This window comes from Setaria italica, chromosome III, assembly GCF_000263155.2.
Source record: "Setaria italica strain Yugu1 chromosome III, Setaria_italica_v2.0, whole genome shotgun sequence".
Taxonomy (NCBI): Eukaryota; Viridiplantae; Streptophyta; class Magnoliopsida; order Poales; family Poaceae; genus Setaria; species Setaria italica.
Window position 1 is genome coordinate 5,829,235 of NC_028452.1, and position 18,305 is coordinate 5,847,539.

The window sequence follows — 18,305 nt, forward strand, 5'->3', positions numbered from 1 at the left end:
TCATATGGAACTATTATCATGAAAATTTTGAGCTTGCACATAAACTTGCGTGAGTATAAAAAGAAATGGCCTAGGAATAGTAACATGCAAGTCATGTTTAGTTTACATCTACTACCATTTAATATTTAAATGTTGGTTTTTCTTGTTTTTCTACTTGCACAATTTTTTGGGCATGCTCTATCCACCTATTTATTTCGGTGATTGTTTCTGTATTTAGAAGTGCTACCAACTATAAGTCTAGCATGGTAGCACTTGTTGGTAGCAAAGACGTCCAAATCCATCCACCAAGGTCCTACTTCTCACTCACTCTTTTTTTTTTTGCGGTTATAATTAAGGTAATGCACAGTTGCACACGCACATATACTACACGTATACCATGTTCACACGAGCTCAAGTATGCCGTATGCCCCTGTGGCCCTGTCACAAATCATTGAAAAAAACACGTATGTGCAAATTATTATGGGCGTCAGAATTTAAATTTTAGTAAATGGATTCGTGCGCTCAAGCCGGCGGCGCCCCGAGCAGGGCCTTGCGTCCACCGACGTGTGACTCCAAAGAGCGAGGCGGCCTGGCGCACGGCCATTAGGCGGACATGGAGTAGCAGCGAGAACGCGGCGGCGCTCTGGCGAGGCGGCGTGGCGCACGACCATCCGGCCGAGTGAATCGCGCAGCGGCGGAGCTCGATCGAAGGCGTAAACGATACCCCAGGACGTCGGTTGTCTCGCCGCTGCTTGCTTCAAGGGCATCTGAATCTGCGGGGAGATGCGACGACTGGCCATGGAGCGCATTCACCAGGATGTGGAACGTTGACGGCGGCGGCGCGCGGACGCCCGGCCACGGCATAGGCGGCGGCAGGCGCGTCCCACGATGCCGTTACTCCATCGGTGTCCGTGCATGGATCCATATGCCGCGTTATCAGCTTCCCGTTCTCGCGGCGGGCGGTGATGTCGCGGAGACGGCCTCAATCACGCGCCAAGCTGGACGCGATCAATGTCCTCCAGGAGAGCGTGGCCGGGAACGGGGCCTTCTTGTTCACGAACGTGTGGCGATCCGGCTTGGCCTTTCTGGCTCGGGCATAGTGCAGCGACGACGTTCCAACATGAACGCGACGTGATCGGAGGCGTGCGGCCCAGATTTTAAAGGGCTGCACTTTGGCTTGGTCAATTTACTGACTCGACGGCATGGATCGCGTGACGGAGCGAGCACGGCGCAGCGAGCGGCGACGGCTCTGCTGCCTGATGGAGGTCGCCGGCGGTTCCCTCTCCGGCTTCTGGGCCACCGGCGACATACGTCAGGCGTTTCCAGCTCGGTCGTTGCTCCACCGGCCAGCGTTTGGAGAGACCCCGTCCATGTCGCCGAGGAAGTCGGTCGACCAGCTCCGGGTGCTCGGAGCCCAGCGCGTGGCGCCTGATGCAGGCTCCGGCATAGCTCGGACGACGTGTTGGTCTGCTCACCGACTTTCGGCAAGAAGACTGCGGCTCGACGGTGAAGTGCAGTCGTCAGCGATCATGCTCTGTCCACACTGCACACTCAGAGCGCCATTCGCCAGGGCGCTGCCGCTGGCCAACGGCGCCCGTGCGCCGGCGCCGCGCCGAGCAGGTTCATGTCCATCGCGTCGATGCATACCAGGCACCAGGACGTCCTTTTGAGGATCAGCATCGCTGCCAAGTTGGTCCGAATCAAGGGAAAACAGCAGATTGCTGTGGAAGTTTCTGCCCGCCACAGGCCGTCGACGTTGAAGCCATGGATGCCGGTGGTGCCGGTGAGCGGGCAGGGCAGCAGGACCTATGTGACCTCACGACGGATCACGTATGGCATCCGGCTCATGGATAGTAGCCGCGGGGATGCGGCGGCGCTCTTGCGAGGCGCCGGGCGCGGCAGGAAGCAGACAGGACCCAGGCCAGGGGGTGGAGGACTGGAGGTATTTCTTTACCGTCCACCCCTTGGGGCCATCCTAACCGTCCGATCGGATACCTATGGTCCAGATTCGGCAGGAGATCCCTTGGACTTGGTCGGCAGCGAGAGGGCGGACGTCGTTCTCGCTTCTCGGCAGCGAGAGGGCGGACGTCGTAGGCCTCGCCCGGTGCAGCGGTGGAGCTCTACGGCGACCGCGATGCTCGGGGACGGCGACCTTCAAGACCATCTGTTTCTGCGGGAAGACGGAGACGACCGGCCGCGGAGCGCATTCCCCACCCGGACGGGGACGTGCGCCGTTGACGGCGGCGTCGCGGACGCTCGGACGGGGCATCGTCGGCACTGCGCAGGCCGCGTTGCGTTTGGAGCCGGCCGGGTGAGCGGCCTCGGGCGCGCGGCGTTATGCACCGTGAGCTAGGTCGTGGCGAAACATCTGACGACGCCGTCGCGCTGCAGGAAGAACTCAAGCAGCCCGAGACGTGCGCCACCGCCGCTATGCCGGAACGGCATCCACGGCCGCAGCGTCGATGGCATCAGGCGAGGCCTCCTCGGCAGCGGCGCGCCCTCGCGTGGTCTATCCGAACATTCGCGGTCGCGGAGGTCATCGTCGCTCGATCGGAACGCGCGCCAGGCGGCGCAGGGGGTGGACGGTATTTCATTTACCGTCCACCCATTGGGTCGAGGGCGCCAGGCCGCGGCGCCCGATGGCCGATGCCATGCCACCAGTATCCGTAACCTTGCCCGTGATAGGCGCGCCTGCGCCTGCGCGCTTGGGCGTCTCGAGCAATCCTCCACGGCTGCGATGTCGAGGGCGTCGGAGGCGCTGGACAGCGCGCGCGGCGACGACGACGTCAGCTAGCTAGCCTGGTCGTGGAGACCGGTGAGCGGACGGCCGGGGCGCCGGGCAGGGTGACTGGCGAGTAGCGGCGGGGACGCGGCGTCGCTGTGGCGTGGCGACTAACGAGGCACACGGAACCCCCACACGGCCAAGAGATTGAGATTCCCTCACCGTGGGCAGCTTGAACGTCTTGGCACAAGCTGTTACTTGAGCTAAGATGTGATCTGAACTTTGCAAATCAACTAATGCCCCTGAAACTTAGTCTCATGCAATATATCTGCAGGCCAAAACATTGTTCTCACACTCAGATTCAAGATGTACATGTAACATGAAAGTAGTACTAGCAGGCTAGCAGACCATCGAGTATGCTGACAACTCACTGGAATGGCGAAGTTTTCATCTCACCTAGTCGTAACATCTAGTACCATCATCAAATTACTGAAACTTGTAGCCTTTAGATCACATAAAGAGTTCGTGTGACAGTGTTACAGTCAGCAACCTATCTTATCCCCAATTTTCGCTCTCTGTGTCCTCAGTTCTAAAGAAAGAAATATCATCACTCAGACAGGCATAGAGATGAAGTTTTAGGTCTGAAGGATGAAAAAAGATCAACTTTATCGCCCATCAAATTTTCTGCTGCTGTCAAGATCCATTCTACTGAATTCACAAGAGAGGAACTGAATCATGAAAACATGGAAAAGATAGGTCAAACACATCAAATATGCGGTGTTTTCCCATGTATTCCTCGCTCGCGAATGTAACATCATAGTCAGAATCTTGCAATTTTTTTCAGGTGTGCATATTCACACATGCTTAGTCTCTGAAGATTCACCTTGCCCAGGCTTGTGCTGCGATCTTAGCTCTCTTAGAAAATTAGAAATCAAACAGAGCATTCAGGCTATTGGCAAATTCAGAGTTTGGGCTCAGCTAGCCACTGTGTCCGTTGCTTCGACCACACACCACGGCGTCTCGCTGCAGATGGCAACCTCGAAATGCTGCACCGCAGGGAAGCAATTCCTATCTCGCCATGATTGATGATGGTTCACCGCGCCGGATGAAGCTTAGCACCTGCCATGTCAGCCGGAGCCCTCTGCGGCTGGTGTAGCATTCCAGCGAGCAGCCTCTGCACCTCTCTCATCCAGCGGCGCTTGCGGGCAGCGGGTGCCATCGTCGGAGACCGAGTGGGTGTGGAATCCCACCAAAACATCTCGGGTCCAGCACCGCCGGAGATCGTCATGCAGAGGTCAATCGCACGCCGAATGGCGTCCGGTCAGAAGATGTTGGGTGGCCAGGATGCAGCTTTGCAGCCCTGGGACGGCGGCGGACGGCGAGCGGCGCTGCTGGATTGAGACGACCCGAACTAGGGGCTTTTTTTTAAATAATCGGATCGCGATTAATAGTCGCGATCTAAATTAGGGGGTTATATGTACATAGTAGGGAGTATTTTGTAAATAATTGGATCGAGATCATTAATTGCGATCCAAATAAGGGGGTTATTTATAAATGTTCAGGGGTATTTTTTAGAAATTCCGGATCGCGATCCGATTCTCCGCCGCCGATCGCCTGAGCACGCCGGCCCTCCCTGTACCTCTTTGTCCTTGTGCCCGGCTCGCATCCGCTCCTGATTGCGTGCACCAACGGTGTCCGGAGCCCACAGGGGCGGTCGGTGTTTGGCGGGGGACAAGAGACGCTCCCCTGCTTGGCTGCTTCACGCCGTCCGCGGCTAGCCGGAGTGGCATGTACGGCGGCGCCTCACTCCGCGTCCCTCGCTAGTTGCTTACATCACCTTCCTCCTGCATTGCCGCGCCCGCGTGCATCTTCTCCCGACCGGGTTCCGGCCGCCCCTCTCTCCGCCCCAAGCGAGCGCGGCGCGCTGCCGCCTTTGCTTAGTCACCCCTGCTTCGGTCCCGCACAGCCGCTTTCTATCCCGCCGACGCCCGGAGCGCGCCGCTTTCTATCTGGAAACTTCGAGAATGCTTTGCTGTCCTGGCCGCCCTGCCGTCGCTGGTGCCCTCTGTTACTGGTGCAGCTTTTCAACGAGCAGCCTCTGCACTTCAGCGGCCGGCGGCATCGCCACAGAAGTGTTTTTGTCGGTAATTTTTGGTGTTCAGGTAGTACTTTCTGATGAGCACATGATTCTCAATACATTGTATCATCGTTTAACCGACAGTAAGGTAGTATTGTCAGTCAGCAATCTATCTCATCGCCAATTTTGGCTGTCTGTGTCCTCATTTCTCAGACAGGCATAGAGATGAAGTATGAGGTCTGAAGGATGAATAAAAGATCAACTTTACTGTCCGTCATAATTTCCTACTGCTGTCAAGATCCATTCTATTGAATTCACAAGAGAGGAGCTGAACTATGAAAACATTAAAAAGATAGGCTAAACGCGTCAAATCTGCGTTGGTTTCTAATGTCTTCCTCGCTCGCGCTGTAACACCATAGTCAGACTCTCTGAAGATACACTTTGTCCATGCTCATGCTGTGATCTCAGCTCTCTTCGCAAATCAGAAATGGACTAGAGCATTCAGGCTTTTGACAGATTGATTTTGGGTTCAGCTAGCCATTGTGTGTCCATCGCTTCAACCACAGATCACGACGCCTCGCTGCAGATGGTCAACCTGGCAATGCTGCACCGCTGGGATCATCTGCTGATAATGATTGCAACATACAAGATGAGCGCGCGCCGTCCGCGCTCGTTTCGCGGCCGGAGGCCACCGGCCCCGACCGCCTGCTGGCGACCCTCGCGCGCCACGGCCGCTTCGCCGCCACCGCCACCCACTTCTCCAGCGCCTACTGCACGACTCGCGCCCTCAACTCCCTCCTCGCCGCGCTCTGCTCTACCACTTCCTCCCCGACGTTCCTCTGCGTCGCCCCCTACGTCCTCCTCCGCGCCGCGCCTCACGTCGCCCCCGACGCCACCACCTTCCGCATCCTCACCTCCGCGCTATGCCTCGCCCAGCGACCCTCCGCCGCCGGGGACCTCCTGCGCTGCATGCCCGGCCTCTTCCTAGACCCGGACCCACGCCACAGCCCCGCGGTCCTCGCCTCCCTCTGCCGGTGCTCGCCCGCTCGGAACGCGCTGGCATTCCTGGACGATATGCGCCGGTGGGTCGTGTCGCCGCCCCGGTCGGACCACCACGCCGTCCTCGACGCACTCCTGCGGGAGGGGATGGCGGCCCAGGCGTACGAGGTCGTGGCGAAGCAGATGGACGACGAAGGGGTGTCCCCGGGTCTCCCGGAGTTCGAGCGGGTGCTCCGTCGGAAGCCGAGTGTGTGCGGAACCGCCGGAGCTCTTCATGCTCGGTTGGGTGGGAAGGATGTTGGGTGGGGAGGATGGAGCTTTGTAATTGTAACTCCGGGATGACGGCGGAAGGCGGCAGCGGCGGGCGGCGCTAGATGGATGGAGGACACCACCCGAACCAGGGTCCTTTTCGCAAATAATCGGATCGCAATTAATAGTCGCGATCCAATTAGGGGTCATTTGTAAAACATAGGAGTATTTTATAAATATTCGGATCGGGATCCGATCCTCCGCCGCCAGCCGTCCCTGGTACTAGCCTTGCTAGTGGGGGATGTACCCGCCCCTCACCCACCCCTACCCGCAGTGTACTAAATTAATCACCCACCCCAACCCCACCCAAAAAATAAATTAATCACCCCGCCCCACCCCACCCCATAAAAATGGGTACCCATGGTTTTGACTTCTTCAGTATCAAGGTGAATCATCCAATCCATTCCAGCATCCTGTAATAATCAAATAGGGGACATTTGCACGTCTACACAACTCCCTACAGTGGAATCTAGTGGACTTGTAGTTCGCTTCACTTCAGGAGGTGGCGACGGCTTGGATGACCTGTTGGGCTTGATCTCTTCAACCTTCTCTGTTGGGACCTCAAACTGCAATGCAACGGCGCCAGATGACTGCTTAGGTTTCTGATAGGCATAATAGTAATCGACACACAAACCAAGAAGCAGCAAGCAAAAAAAAAGATATGGTGCTCTTGGATATTTAGTATGTACCCTGAATCCACAGCCAGACACACAAGCATTGAAGCACTCCTGCAGGGAAAACCGAATTTGTCAGAAAGCACAGCTATAAACACCAAACATATCAATCCTAATGGTTGTATCCGTCTAGCATAACAAAGTTTGCTTCGTCATATTAAAAGAAAGCCAACAATCTGATATTAAAAGTGAATGGTAGGCCAAAGAACACCTCTAAGTAGTTCAAAATGGCATCATGTATATTTTCTTCCTAACCATGCAGTTGTCTGAACATGATTCTGTAAAGTGCACATTGCTAGATAAAGAGAACAAATACAAAATTAGAAATGTAGCAGTAAAGGTGGTAAATGGTTTATTTGTATAACTTCTACACGATGTAGTAACCAGATCAAATCAGTAAGGCAGCAAAATGTTACTCACCAAAGAGTAAGTATCCTGCCCTGGAGATCGATCAATGTAAGCACTCCACTGCCGATCTTTCAACACTGGATCCTTGTAGTAGATTTCAGTACATTTTCCTATGTCTGAGGATTTTACAGCGAAGTAAGTTATCTCATATGCTACAAAATACAAATACATTGTTGATAAGAAACTATCCTATTTTGGTCCTATATATATGAGTTGACACAGGAAGAATTTTGCTGTCCTGAATCACAACATCTTGATTTAGTGACAGAAATCAAACTCTTTAGAAAAATCAATCTAATCACAGAGGACATTGTTTGGGTACCTTTAAGAGTCATTTGAGCTTCTTCGAACTCAAAGAGGCATCATTATCTCAGGTGGCTGCAGATGCAAAGAGGCATACTGGAGACATCAGTACATGTATATGCAGTAATAAGTTGCAAAGATATAACTGTCTTAGTAACATACTAATATGTTCAAAATAAAAAATCTGGATGCAGCTCAGCTCAGAAACCTCAGTTAGTAAAAATTACCTTCATTAGTGGGATACTTGTACAGCCAATCTTTGCAACAGACCAAAGCTTCAAGAGTTTCTGGTGTCATTGAGCTTCGATTGTCACTAAGAATCCGACCACTCAAGCTAAATGCTGATTCAGAAGAAACAGTGCTGAGTGGAATTGCTAAGAAATCGCGTGCCATCGCTGACAGCACAGGGTACTTGTTGGAGTTTGTCTTCCACCAAGTCAGAATTTCAAAATTTTCATCTGTTCTCACAGGTGGTTCATCTAGATATGCATCAAGTTCTGATTTTTCAATCCAAGTCCCTCTCCTCTGATGCCTATATTCAGCAAATTCTTGTTCTAGTCTTCTTTTTTCCAAGGACTAAACCAGCCTTTGCAGCAAGACATTCCCTTTGAGCTATCTCATTGAAATCCTGGATACGTGATGGTGATGAGTTAATGTGCCTAATCAGGTCTCTTATCAACTCTATCACAGCACTAACAATGTTCATACCATCTTGGACAAGAATGTTGAGTATATGAGCACAACATCTAACAAGAAGATGCTCACCACCAAATAACATGTCAGACTTTCCGCTTTCTTGCAAAAGATCACAAGCTGCCTTGTTATTTGCTGCATTGTCGAGTGTGATGGTAAACATCTTCTCTTTGATACCATAATCTGTCAGAACAGTTGTAATGGCTTCCTCAATAGCTACACCCGTATGTGGATACTTCAGATCCTTAAATGCAATTATCTTTTTCTTCAAAACAAAATCAGGGCCAATATAGTGAGCTGTCACACAAATATATCCCAACTTTTGGTTTGATGTCCAAAGATCAGATGTGAAGCAAATGCGAGAGTTAAGACTCTGAAGTTCACTTCGTAATTCTATCTTTGCTCTCTCAAACTTAGCAACACATTCATTACGAATCATTTGTCGCCCTATGCATCTAAATGCAGGTTGCAATGACTCCATCCAAGGCTCAAACCCTTCATCATCAAACTTATTGAATGCTACATCAGCTCTAACACACCATGCAATCATCAAGTCACGACTTCTCTGTTGATTAAAGGTGAATGAACCATCTACATGCTTTTTCTTCATTGTAGCGACAAATTTGTTCCTATCATCACTAGGGATTGTGGGGCAATGCTCCGCAATGTGAGTTCGAAGGCTGTTTGTACCTGATTTTCTGTTTGCAGTCAACTTTGTTCCACAGTACTTGCAAATTGCTTTTAGGACACCATCTATCTCGACCAAATCCGGCTCATAATACTCCCAGACTGGTGCCCTTCTATTTGGTGTTTGCGAGGAATTGTTGTTGGTGCTCTCACTAGTACCAGAGGCCTCTAACCGATGAGAAGACATCTATTTCAAAAAGGTATAAATGATAATTAGTAGCAATATCATAATAAGAAGATACAAACAGGTATGAACAGCGCAAATTATAAAGTAGAAACAAACTAACTAGTAGTGATTAGGGAGCAAGCGCTACTAGTAGTGACAGTGAGAACTGGACTGCACAGTAAGTTCAAGTAATTCACACTCAACATTCTTTTTTCACCAATTGTGTAAGTAATATTTTGGATATCTACTAGCAGCAAATAAATGCATTTTGGATATCTACACAAAATTTCCAACAACTTTTCTACAGACAAGCTGGACGAATTCTGACTATAACTAAGTTGAAAGCTCATGAACAGATCTCTGAGCGAAACTTTTCACAAGTGAACAGATCTCTGAGCGAAACTTTGTACTGCAGCAGTGTTTTGGGCAACTCCTAGATCGCTAATCATATTCGAGTGAAACCAATGCCATTGGAAAGATAACAATAAAACCTAAAACTTTTGTTATTGGACAAGGTTGAGATTCCTCATCAATTGGTTGCAGAAATTCACAGAAGAAATCAATTCATAATTCATACGACATAACTCGAACAGCCAATAAATTGAATCTTACAAAATTCTTTTTAGCTATGTACTGATCGGAAATTGATACCTTGGCTCAATCTCAACAATTTACCAAGGGTTCAGAACTTCAGATGAGATTGGGAAATCTTAACCTTCCTGCGCTATCCTACACCTTGATTCTCCCTCCCAACGTGCAAGCAGCTGCAGCAGGTCAGCACATCAGCACGCACGCAAACAACAACTGGAGGCTGATGGCACAGCAAGCACGCACAGCAGCGGGAGACATCAACCGCAGTGGCTGGAAGCAGAGGGAAAAGGAAATCGACCAAGACGACTTACAGCAGCCCCACAGCTGGACGCAGCAATTTATCGAAGTAATTCCGTAGAGTCGTGGATGGGGCGTCGCCGTTGCCGTTGCTCCCAGGCTGCTTGCCGGTGGCGCCTTCCCCGCAGATCTGTGGCCTGTTCAAGGGGAAGGGGTGAGCCGGTGAGGAAGAAAAAGGGAAGGGAGCGGCAGGAGGAGGAGGTAAACTGGAGGAGGTTTACCTTGCCGTAGAGAAGGTGGTCGCGCGGGAGCGGCGGTGGCCGGCGGCAGTGCCGCCTTCCTTGGTGGAGCCCCGCCCCCGTGAGATCTGCGTGCCCACCGTGAGACCTGCGCCCCCCGTGAGATCTGCGTGCCCCCAAGAGCGGCGGCAATCGGCGGTAGGAGCGGCGACGGCCGACAGTAGGGGCGGTGGCGCTGGCGGCGGTGGTGCTACTTCTTGCGCCCGCAAAGCCACCTCCGTGAGCTGTTGCGACGCTGCGCGAGGTAGGACCGTAGGATAGATCCCTTCGGCGGTGGCGTGGGTGTTCTAACCCGCTCTGACCCGCAAATGCAGCACCCCAACCCGCCCCGACCCGCTGGACCTCTATACCCGCAACTACCCATAAAAACGAATCCCCACGAAATAACCCGACCCAAAATCCCCATTTGCCCCCGCCCCACTAGCAGGGCTACCTGGTACCTCCTCTTCCTTCTTCCTGGCTCGCATCCAATCCAGCGCGCGTGGATCGACGGTGTTCGGAGCCCAAGGGGCAGTCGGTGTTTGTGCGGGGACAAGTGACGCTGCTCTGCTTCACGCCGCCCGCTGCTAGCCGGCAGTTGAGATGGCATGTTGAGAGGCTTTTTAATGTAAATTTTGTTTCCACCTTTTATTTCGCGCGTCTGAACTAACGTCCTACATCGGCAGCCAGCACATCACCCAAAATAAGATTCACGTCCATTCTGTCACCCAAATGCATTCAGAGTTCATTCGTTGAAACTCAAACAACGTATACAAAACAACCTGTCCGCAATCGCTGGAAACGCTTTGACAGTTTCCGAATGATGGCTTTTATTTTCAGAACAAACAGAGGAACTTAGATGCCCTTCTCCAGCATCGCCCGGACCCGGGTCGGGAGACCATAGAGCCTGATGAACCCCTCGGCATCAGCCTGGTTGTAGATCTCCCCGTTCTCGAACGAAGAGATGTCCTCCCTGTAGAGGCTGTAGGGGCTCTTCCGGGACGCAACGTTCACCGACCCCTTGTACAGCTTCAGAGTCACCGAACCAGTAGTCGTCGCAGTGATGTTCTCCATGAAGGCGTCGAAGGACTGCCGGAGCGGGTCAAACCAGCGGCCTGCGTAGACCAGCTCAGCATACTTGAGGGCGACCATGTCCTTCCACTGCATGGTCTCCCTGTCCAAGGTCAGGGCCTCCAGCTCGCGCACCGCAGCTGCCATGATGGTGCCACCAGGGGTCTCGTAGACACCACGAGACTTCATGCCTACAAGGCGGTTCTCCACCATGTCAATGCGTCCGATTCCATGCTTTCCACCGATTTCATTGAGCTCCGCAAGGAGGGATGCAGGCGACAGGTCCCGTCCGTTGATGGAAACAGGAACACCTGCAATGATGCCAATCTCCAGATACCTGAAAGCATGGAGCTTTGTAATTAGTCTATGCATCCGGTATGCCAATGAAAACCTCTTTGTTCCCTAGAAAAATGACCAGAATCCTTCTCCGAGAAAAAAGAAAGATTAATAAAATATATCTTTATCAACCAAGTCTGCGCAGGAAGATGGAAATTGACAGCTGGTTACACTAATATGTAAAGAAAAAACAAAAGCAGCTGCGGCAAGGATTTCCTTTTCACGTATAAAAAACCTTATCTCAGTATGTGTATCTTAAAGTGTCTAACAGTCTCACAAACCACTGAGAGCTTGTGACTAGATTCCTAAACCACAAAAGGCAGGCAATATAGTGGAGGCCCTGCTTCACTTCTATCTTTCATAAAAATGATTAATTCATTTCAGTTTCACATTGTAACAACTAACAACAACATGAAGGTACTGAGAGAACGACATTGTAAATTGCGCTGTGCCAATAACTTGCAATTTCACATTGCTAAAGATTCAAAAGTTGAACACAGGTAAACTAGCCATTCTTAGTTCAAACTAATCCTATTCATATTCCAGAGCCACCCTGTTTGGATGGTTGTGTTCTCCAATTCTGGAGGACCAGGTGCCACAGTTTCAAAATATCTCAAACAGCTCTACAAAAAATGGGGCAATTGACCAATTGTCAGTTGGGCATATGTAAACTAAGCTTTACACTGCAACAAAGGAGATAAAGGACCACAAAGGGCACTTTGTCCTTCAGAACCAGAGCAGTGAAAAGATAAATGATTTTCATCCCAAAAATAAGATCAACAATTGATCACTCACTCAGGTTCCGAAGGTGCATTTTCTGGAGCAACAGACATCATGTACATATCTTCTTTTGGCTCATTTGCTGGGTCCTCCAAGATGTCACCCTGAAATGTATAGAGAACAATTCACTTCATCTCACATCAAAGACAAGATAATAATTTTCGATTACATACATCAACAAGGCAAAGATGCCGATGATCAGTGGAGAACATTAATATGATATGCACATATTGATGTAAAAGTTTGGAACGTATACATCTTGTAAAATTCTGATAAATAATATTCTGGTGTACATGTATCAGCAAAAATATGAGTATAAGTTCTATGAGAAAACTAAGTTAAAACAAGAAATTGGATGATACCTCATGGCTAAGGTGCCACAAGTTTCGGTCTCGGCTGTATATTGATTTCTTTGAAACTGGAACTGGCACATTATGTTTCTTTGCGTACTCAATAGCATCTTCACGCCCTGTGATGTCCCACTCCCTCCAAGGTGCAACCACTTTGAGTTCAGGATTTAAAGCATAAAATGTAAGCTCAAAGCGAACCTGCAGGAAAAGTAAGCATCAGAAAATGACTGACCATATGATTCACACCAACAGCATCAGCATATTTACCTGATCATTGCCTTTCCCAGTGCATCCATGAGCAACTGCATCTGCACCAACTTCCTTGGCAACATCGACCATTGCCTACAATGGAGATTTACTTGCTTAATTGCCTATTAGGCTATTACACTAGGCGCACCTGAAGATTAAGAGCATACTGATACTGCGAATACAGCCAACACCCTAAAGACCCTCTAAGGATATATGCAATGTCAGTTTATCACTGCAAGTATAACATTTCCATATTTAATTCATTCAAACACTTACATACCAAATGTTTCTCACATAAATGAGAGCATAAACACTGGCCAAAAATATAATCCATACAAGAAATAAATGAAGTGCATATGAAATACAGTTGACAAGTGTTAAATACATTCATTCAGCCACCTACACTCTAATTGACAAGTGGATCAATCAAAAGGAAATAGACAGTCATCCAAAGCTTGTAGCACAGACTTCCATGGAATAAATAAGAAATAGAAGAGTAATTGAGAAAAAACTTGCCAAGTCTATGTCAAAAAAATACATCATGTTCTACCAAAACAGATCTGAAATTTACAAAAGTGATAATGGCTACCAAAAGTTACATAAGTTTATACCGGTGATTTTAATGTAGCAGTAATTTGATCCAAATAATAGTATTCCCACATGTGCAAGCGCAATTTCTTTTAACAATACACTGTGTGCTGTGATGTTACAATATACATTCTTGGTGGTTTTACATAAACAAGATGCAGTTGTTGTATCAATTGTACCTTAGCAATAACAGGCCTAGCCATTGAAGTCCCAAGAAGATACTTTCTTTCATAAACTGCACCAGCTCGCAGGCAGGGGTATATATATTCACTAACAAATTCTTCTCTCAAGTCCTTCACAACAAGCTGGCATGCTCCACTAGCTTTTGCCTTCTTCTCCAATCCTTCCAATTCAATGGCGCCCTAAGGATGGTTTAGTATATGCGTTAGACAAAGAGATAAGAGGAAATAAGTGGGCAGAAAATCCAAAGTATGGTACATCCTCATTTACTTACTGACAACTAAATAAAACATATCAATATACGAATAGAATCTAAAAGGAACATAAAAATAGACATTTCAGATAAACAGGTTAAAAATCATTAATTTTTTAATCCGGGGACCTTTGCAACCAGCAGAAGAGTATGCAAACTACTAATCCCTACATCTGCTTCTGTAAGGTATATTTTGCTATGAGACAGTCTTCAAGTGTAGACTTTTTACCTTTGTTAAGTTTGACTTTTCGAAACAAAATATGCTTTACATAAGTGAACAGAGGGAGTGCTAAGCAACAAACTAACATGGGAGGGAAAGAAAAGGGATATGTTGGAATTAGATCACAATTTCAAAAAGGACAGTGTATCCAATTCATTATGTATGCTTGAGTGCTAGTCAGGTTGTTATGCATCATTACGTACCTGGCCAACATCAGCAGTGAAACAAACGACTTCACAACCATAGTTCTCCCTTGAATTAGGCACAAGTGAGGTCAATATTAGACTAAGATTGAAAAAAAAATGCATAACAAAGCAAGGAGTATTTATACCTGAGCCATGGAACAATAACCGATGTATCCAAGCCACCACTATAAGCTAAAACAACTTTATTTAATTTGCCACGCAAACCACCTTTGTGTTGATCACTACTAGCAGTGGTGACTGCACCCTGCTCTTTTCCAGTTGCCATTGCACACCTGATAGCTGCATAATTTCAGAAAGATACAGGGGTTATCATCATAATAAAAGCAAATGGCTACTGTGCTATCTATATAGCTTTTAAAAAAAATATGAAATAGACTAAGTCACTAAAATTTCCTATTGCAAGCAGTAAGAAGCTCATGAGTAACTCCAACTCCAACCTGGCAAGTCCATTTTTTGAAAACTTTTTCAATCATGCAACTTAGTACCTTCTAACCATAACATACCAATAATCACCAAGTGTGAAGAAAACAGGATTGAATGATAAATGATGTTTATGCAGTTAAGATCATTTAACCAAAGGCAATTAATCTCACCATGCAATGGGAATTCTAAAAGCAGTTTGACTGGAGCAGTAGAATATTCACCAAAGTAAGATATGACTTGCACATGTTAGATATTTCATGATTGATCAAATTCAGAATGCCAAACGTACACAAGGAAACCTAGCACAAAACAGATGGTGCCAATAGCATGTGCTACATTGCAGGTACAGGGGATGCTGGTTCTACAACGAGTAACTGCAAACAAAAGGTAGACAACACACAAGGCCCACTGCTCGACATAATTTCAAGAAGGCTTGGCATATATCACGAAATACCTTGGCCATTGCGGGCCTTGTTGTGGCACCGGCGAACCTGAACAGGGGCTGCGCCAGGGAGGGAATTCGATCGGGCTCCAACCTAGCATCCACATCAACGGTTACACAGGCGTTATTGCTGATTCCTTCCAACAACAAGCGAAAAACAGAGTGGGGGAAAAGACCACCGTTTACCTTTTGAAAGAGGCAGGCCGCACTGGAGTCCGGACGGACACTAATCCCTGCAGGGCCAGCAAGATATTCATTAGAGCAGCCGAACAAATACATATACATAACGAAGCCTAAAAACGTTTAGAGACTGAGAAGATTGGGGAGAACAGGCTGCTACTGCTGCTCATAAGTCATAACAAATAAATCAGCACGGCGCACAGAATACAGCGAGTTCGCGGTCAGCTCGACGGGGATTGGAGCGTTCGCCGCATCCAATCCCGGCGAGGGAGATTGGGGGTTTGGTCGCTAACAAGGCGACGACAAGCCGGGGATATGTCGGAACGAACAGAAGAGGGCGAGATAGGAGCCGCGACTTACCTACGACCCCGGAGGGCCCTCCCGCCGACGCCATTGCAGGGGAGGGGAGGAAGGAGAGGCGGAGAACTGGAGGGGGCGCTCGAGGACGCGGCGGGCTGGCGGTGGCGGCCGCGCGGGGAGTGGGACGGGAGGAGGGGTTTGGTTTACCCTTGTGGCGAGGGCGTGCGGGGGCTTTTGACCACTGGGGTGGTGGGTGAGAGTTCGGAAGGGAGCCGCCGCAGTTGGGCCGGATCGGGCCGGCAGAAAGCCGTCGCCTGTTGACCGATGACCGGGGTAGGTGTGGGGTCTTCTCCAATAATCAGATTTGGATGCTATCTCGTGTCAGTGTAACAGACGGTTCTTCCCACAATCAGGGCAGACTGCTGCGCTCAAAAAAAAAAATCCACTCCACCAACTCCACATTTTTAGCTCCACTCCACCAACTCCAGAAAAATAGGGAGCTATGCACCTGTTTAGCTACCGGATGCAAATTCAGCTGAATTGTAGGAACGAGTGAAAATAAGTCACTCTTGCCCTTTGGTGTTTTTTTTCCACGCCGCTACAGTACTCTAGACAATACCATATTATTATTATTATTTCACTATATGGATCTGCATAAACAAAATGTTGCTAGTAATGTATTCCACCCGATCCTCCTAACGATGAACCTCAGGCGATACAAGCCATTCTACTACTTCAACTCCACCACCTTCATGGCTTCCTTGGCCGCCATTGTCCTGGGCCAGAAGAGGTCCGCGCTCAAGCACCGCACACTGGAGGCCGCCATGATCATCGACCTCTTTGGCCTCATCGACGCTTATGCCACTGGGAGCTACCGGGACGTGGGAACACCCATCTACGTCATGGCAATGGCCGCTACAGGGCCTACTCCTATAGCAACTCGCTGAGCTTCATGTTAGTCATCGCTCACATCCTACTCCTCGTGCATCCGAGGATGTACAGGTTGGCGATCCGGAGCTACGCGTTGTCCGTGTGCATGGCGGCGGGTCTGCTGGGTCTCATGGCTGCCTACGCCGCCAGAAGCACGCAACATCTGAAGACGTCCATATACATATTCGTGCTGGCGTTCCTGGTTGTCGTGTTTCTAGCGGTGCTGCTCTTCGTAGGGAAGAAGATGATGACCGGCAACGTCGGAGATGAGCCCACCACTGAATCAGGAGGCAGAGGCGTCGCGAGGGAGAGGGAGCGGCGGTGGAATAGGAGATCGGGCGTTGGTTTTTTTTCCCTTGAAGCGGTACGTGTGTAAACAGTGGCATTGGTGGGTAATTTCCACCCAACTCCAAGAGAAGGTATGAAACTAATTTTTTGGGAGCACCCTTTGAGGAGCTCCAGAAAAACCTTGGAGTTGCCCCCCAGATCCACCAGTTGGTATAGTTGGAGCTGGAGATATTTGGCAAGATGAATCTGGAGCGGAGCAGTCCCAAACAGACCCTTAGAGTCTCCTATGCCTATATAGCTTGGGTGTTGTCTGTATGTCACCGGAGCCAACAAAACCGGTGATGTCGCCTCTAGTGACATCTTTTTTCTTGCGACGTTGACGTTGCCAACGCCCCTAGCGCTACCTCCTCCTTCAAATCGCGTCGTCGTTCGCCCCCGCACTGACCTCTTGCCTATCTCCGACAACTCCCGTCACCGGCGACCCTCCCCCTCCCTCCACGCGCTAACCCAGCTCCGTCGCGACTCCCCACCATTTTCCTCCTCCGGCTCCTTCCTCCTCTCCTCTACTTGCCCTCGCGCCACCTTCCTCCTCCGACTCCGGCAGCTCCGACCGCCACCACCCTCCACCGCCCTAACCCGGCTCCGTCGGGGAGCTCACCTCCAACCTTCGCCCCCGCTCGTCCTTAGCCCACCGGCTGTTCACCCGCCATGCCGTGCCGCCTCGCGACCCGCATCCGCCGCCGGACCTCCCTGCCCCCCCCCCCCAAAAAAACCCCCTTTTCTAAGGCTGGCGGCCTGAACCTCCCCCGACAGCCCTAAACCCCCAAAACCCGAAAACCCTAACCGGTGCTCACCGGTGGGACGCCGCCACACCGCGCCACCCCAAAGCTCGAAGCCCTAACCCCGGCAGCGGCGGCAGCGCGCTAACAGGAGAGGAGGAAGCCAGGGGAGTCGGACGGAGGGAGAGGAAGAAGAGAGAGCTGACAGGTGGGACCCATGCATATGCGACATATAGTATCGGCGATATAGCTTCATACTCCATCCGTCCCAAATTATAGGTTGTTTTGCCTTTTTTAGATTTATAGACTTTGTTATGCACATAGATGTACTCTATGTCTAGATGCATAATAATATCTATGCATTTAGAATTTAAGGACGTGTGTATAAAACTATCTCTTAAATAATAGATACGTTTTCTTTTTCTTTCCTCTACGTATACCTATGAGCTAGCTCAGTTGACACCGTTGGAGAAGACCTAACGCCAATTGCTAAGGCCTGCGGGTCACTCTTGTTGCCGCCTCTGGTGTTTGGTGGCTTGGTGCATTCAACGACTCAACATTCACCGGATATGAAATGAAAATCGCTCAAGCGCACGTGGCATGCATG

General features: G+C 49.7%; 2 protein-coding genes across 3 annotated transcripts; both read right to left on the reverse strand.

The window, feature by feature from the left end:
* Window positions 1-7,701: 7,701 nt before the first annotated feature.
* On the reverse strand, window positions 7,702-10,427 carry LOC105913919 (zinc finger BED domain-containing protein RICESLEEPER 2-like). Of its 2 annotated transcripts, XM_012844249.2 has the most exons (4): window positions 10,127-10,423; window positions 9,920-10,042; window positions 9,669-9,781; window positions 7,702-9,038 (listed from the first exon to the last, which is right to left on the reverse strand). In XM_012844249.2, the coding sequence occupies exon 4, from the start codon at window positions 9,036-9,038 to the stop codon at window positions 8,010-8,012; it is 1,029 nt and encodes a 342-aa protein (XP_012699703.1). In that variant the 5' UTR covers window positions 9,669-9,781; window positions 9,920-10,042; window positions 10,127-10,423; the 3' UTR covers window positions 7,702-8,009. The 2 variants fall into 2 exon arrangements, with proteins under 2 accessions (XP_012699703.1, XP_012699704.1); XM_012844250.2 differs by lacking the exon at window positions 9,669-9,781 and having other exon boundaries at window positions 10,127-10,427.
* A 390-nt stretch (window positions 10,428-10,817) lies between these two features.
* Window positions 10,818-15,922, reverse strand: LOC101753076 (argininosuccinate synthase, chloroplastic). The gene is made up of 10 exons (XM_004960670.4): window positions 15,762-15,922; window positions 15,408-15,454; window positions 15,234-15,315; window positions 14,482-14,635; window positions 14,354-14,402; window positions 13,677-13,859; window positions 12,928-13,002; window positions 12,673-12,858; window positions 12,326-12,414; window positions 10,818-11,531 (listed from the first exon to the last, which is right to left on the reverse strand). The coding sequence occupies exons 1-10, from the start codon at window positions 15,793-15,795 to the stop codon at window positions 10,979-10,981; spliced, it is 1,452 nt and encodes a 483-aa protein (XP_004960727.1). The 5' UTR covers window positions 15,796-15,922; the 3' UTR covers window positions 10,818-10,978.
* Window positions 15,923-18,305: the final 2,383 nt, after the last annotated feature.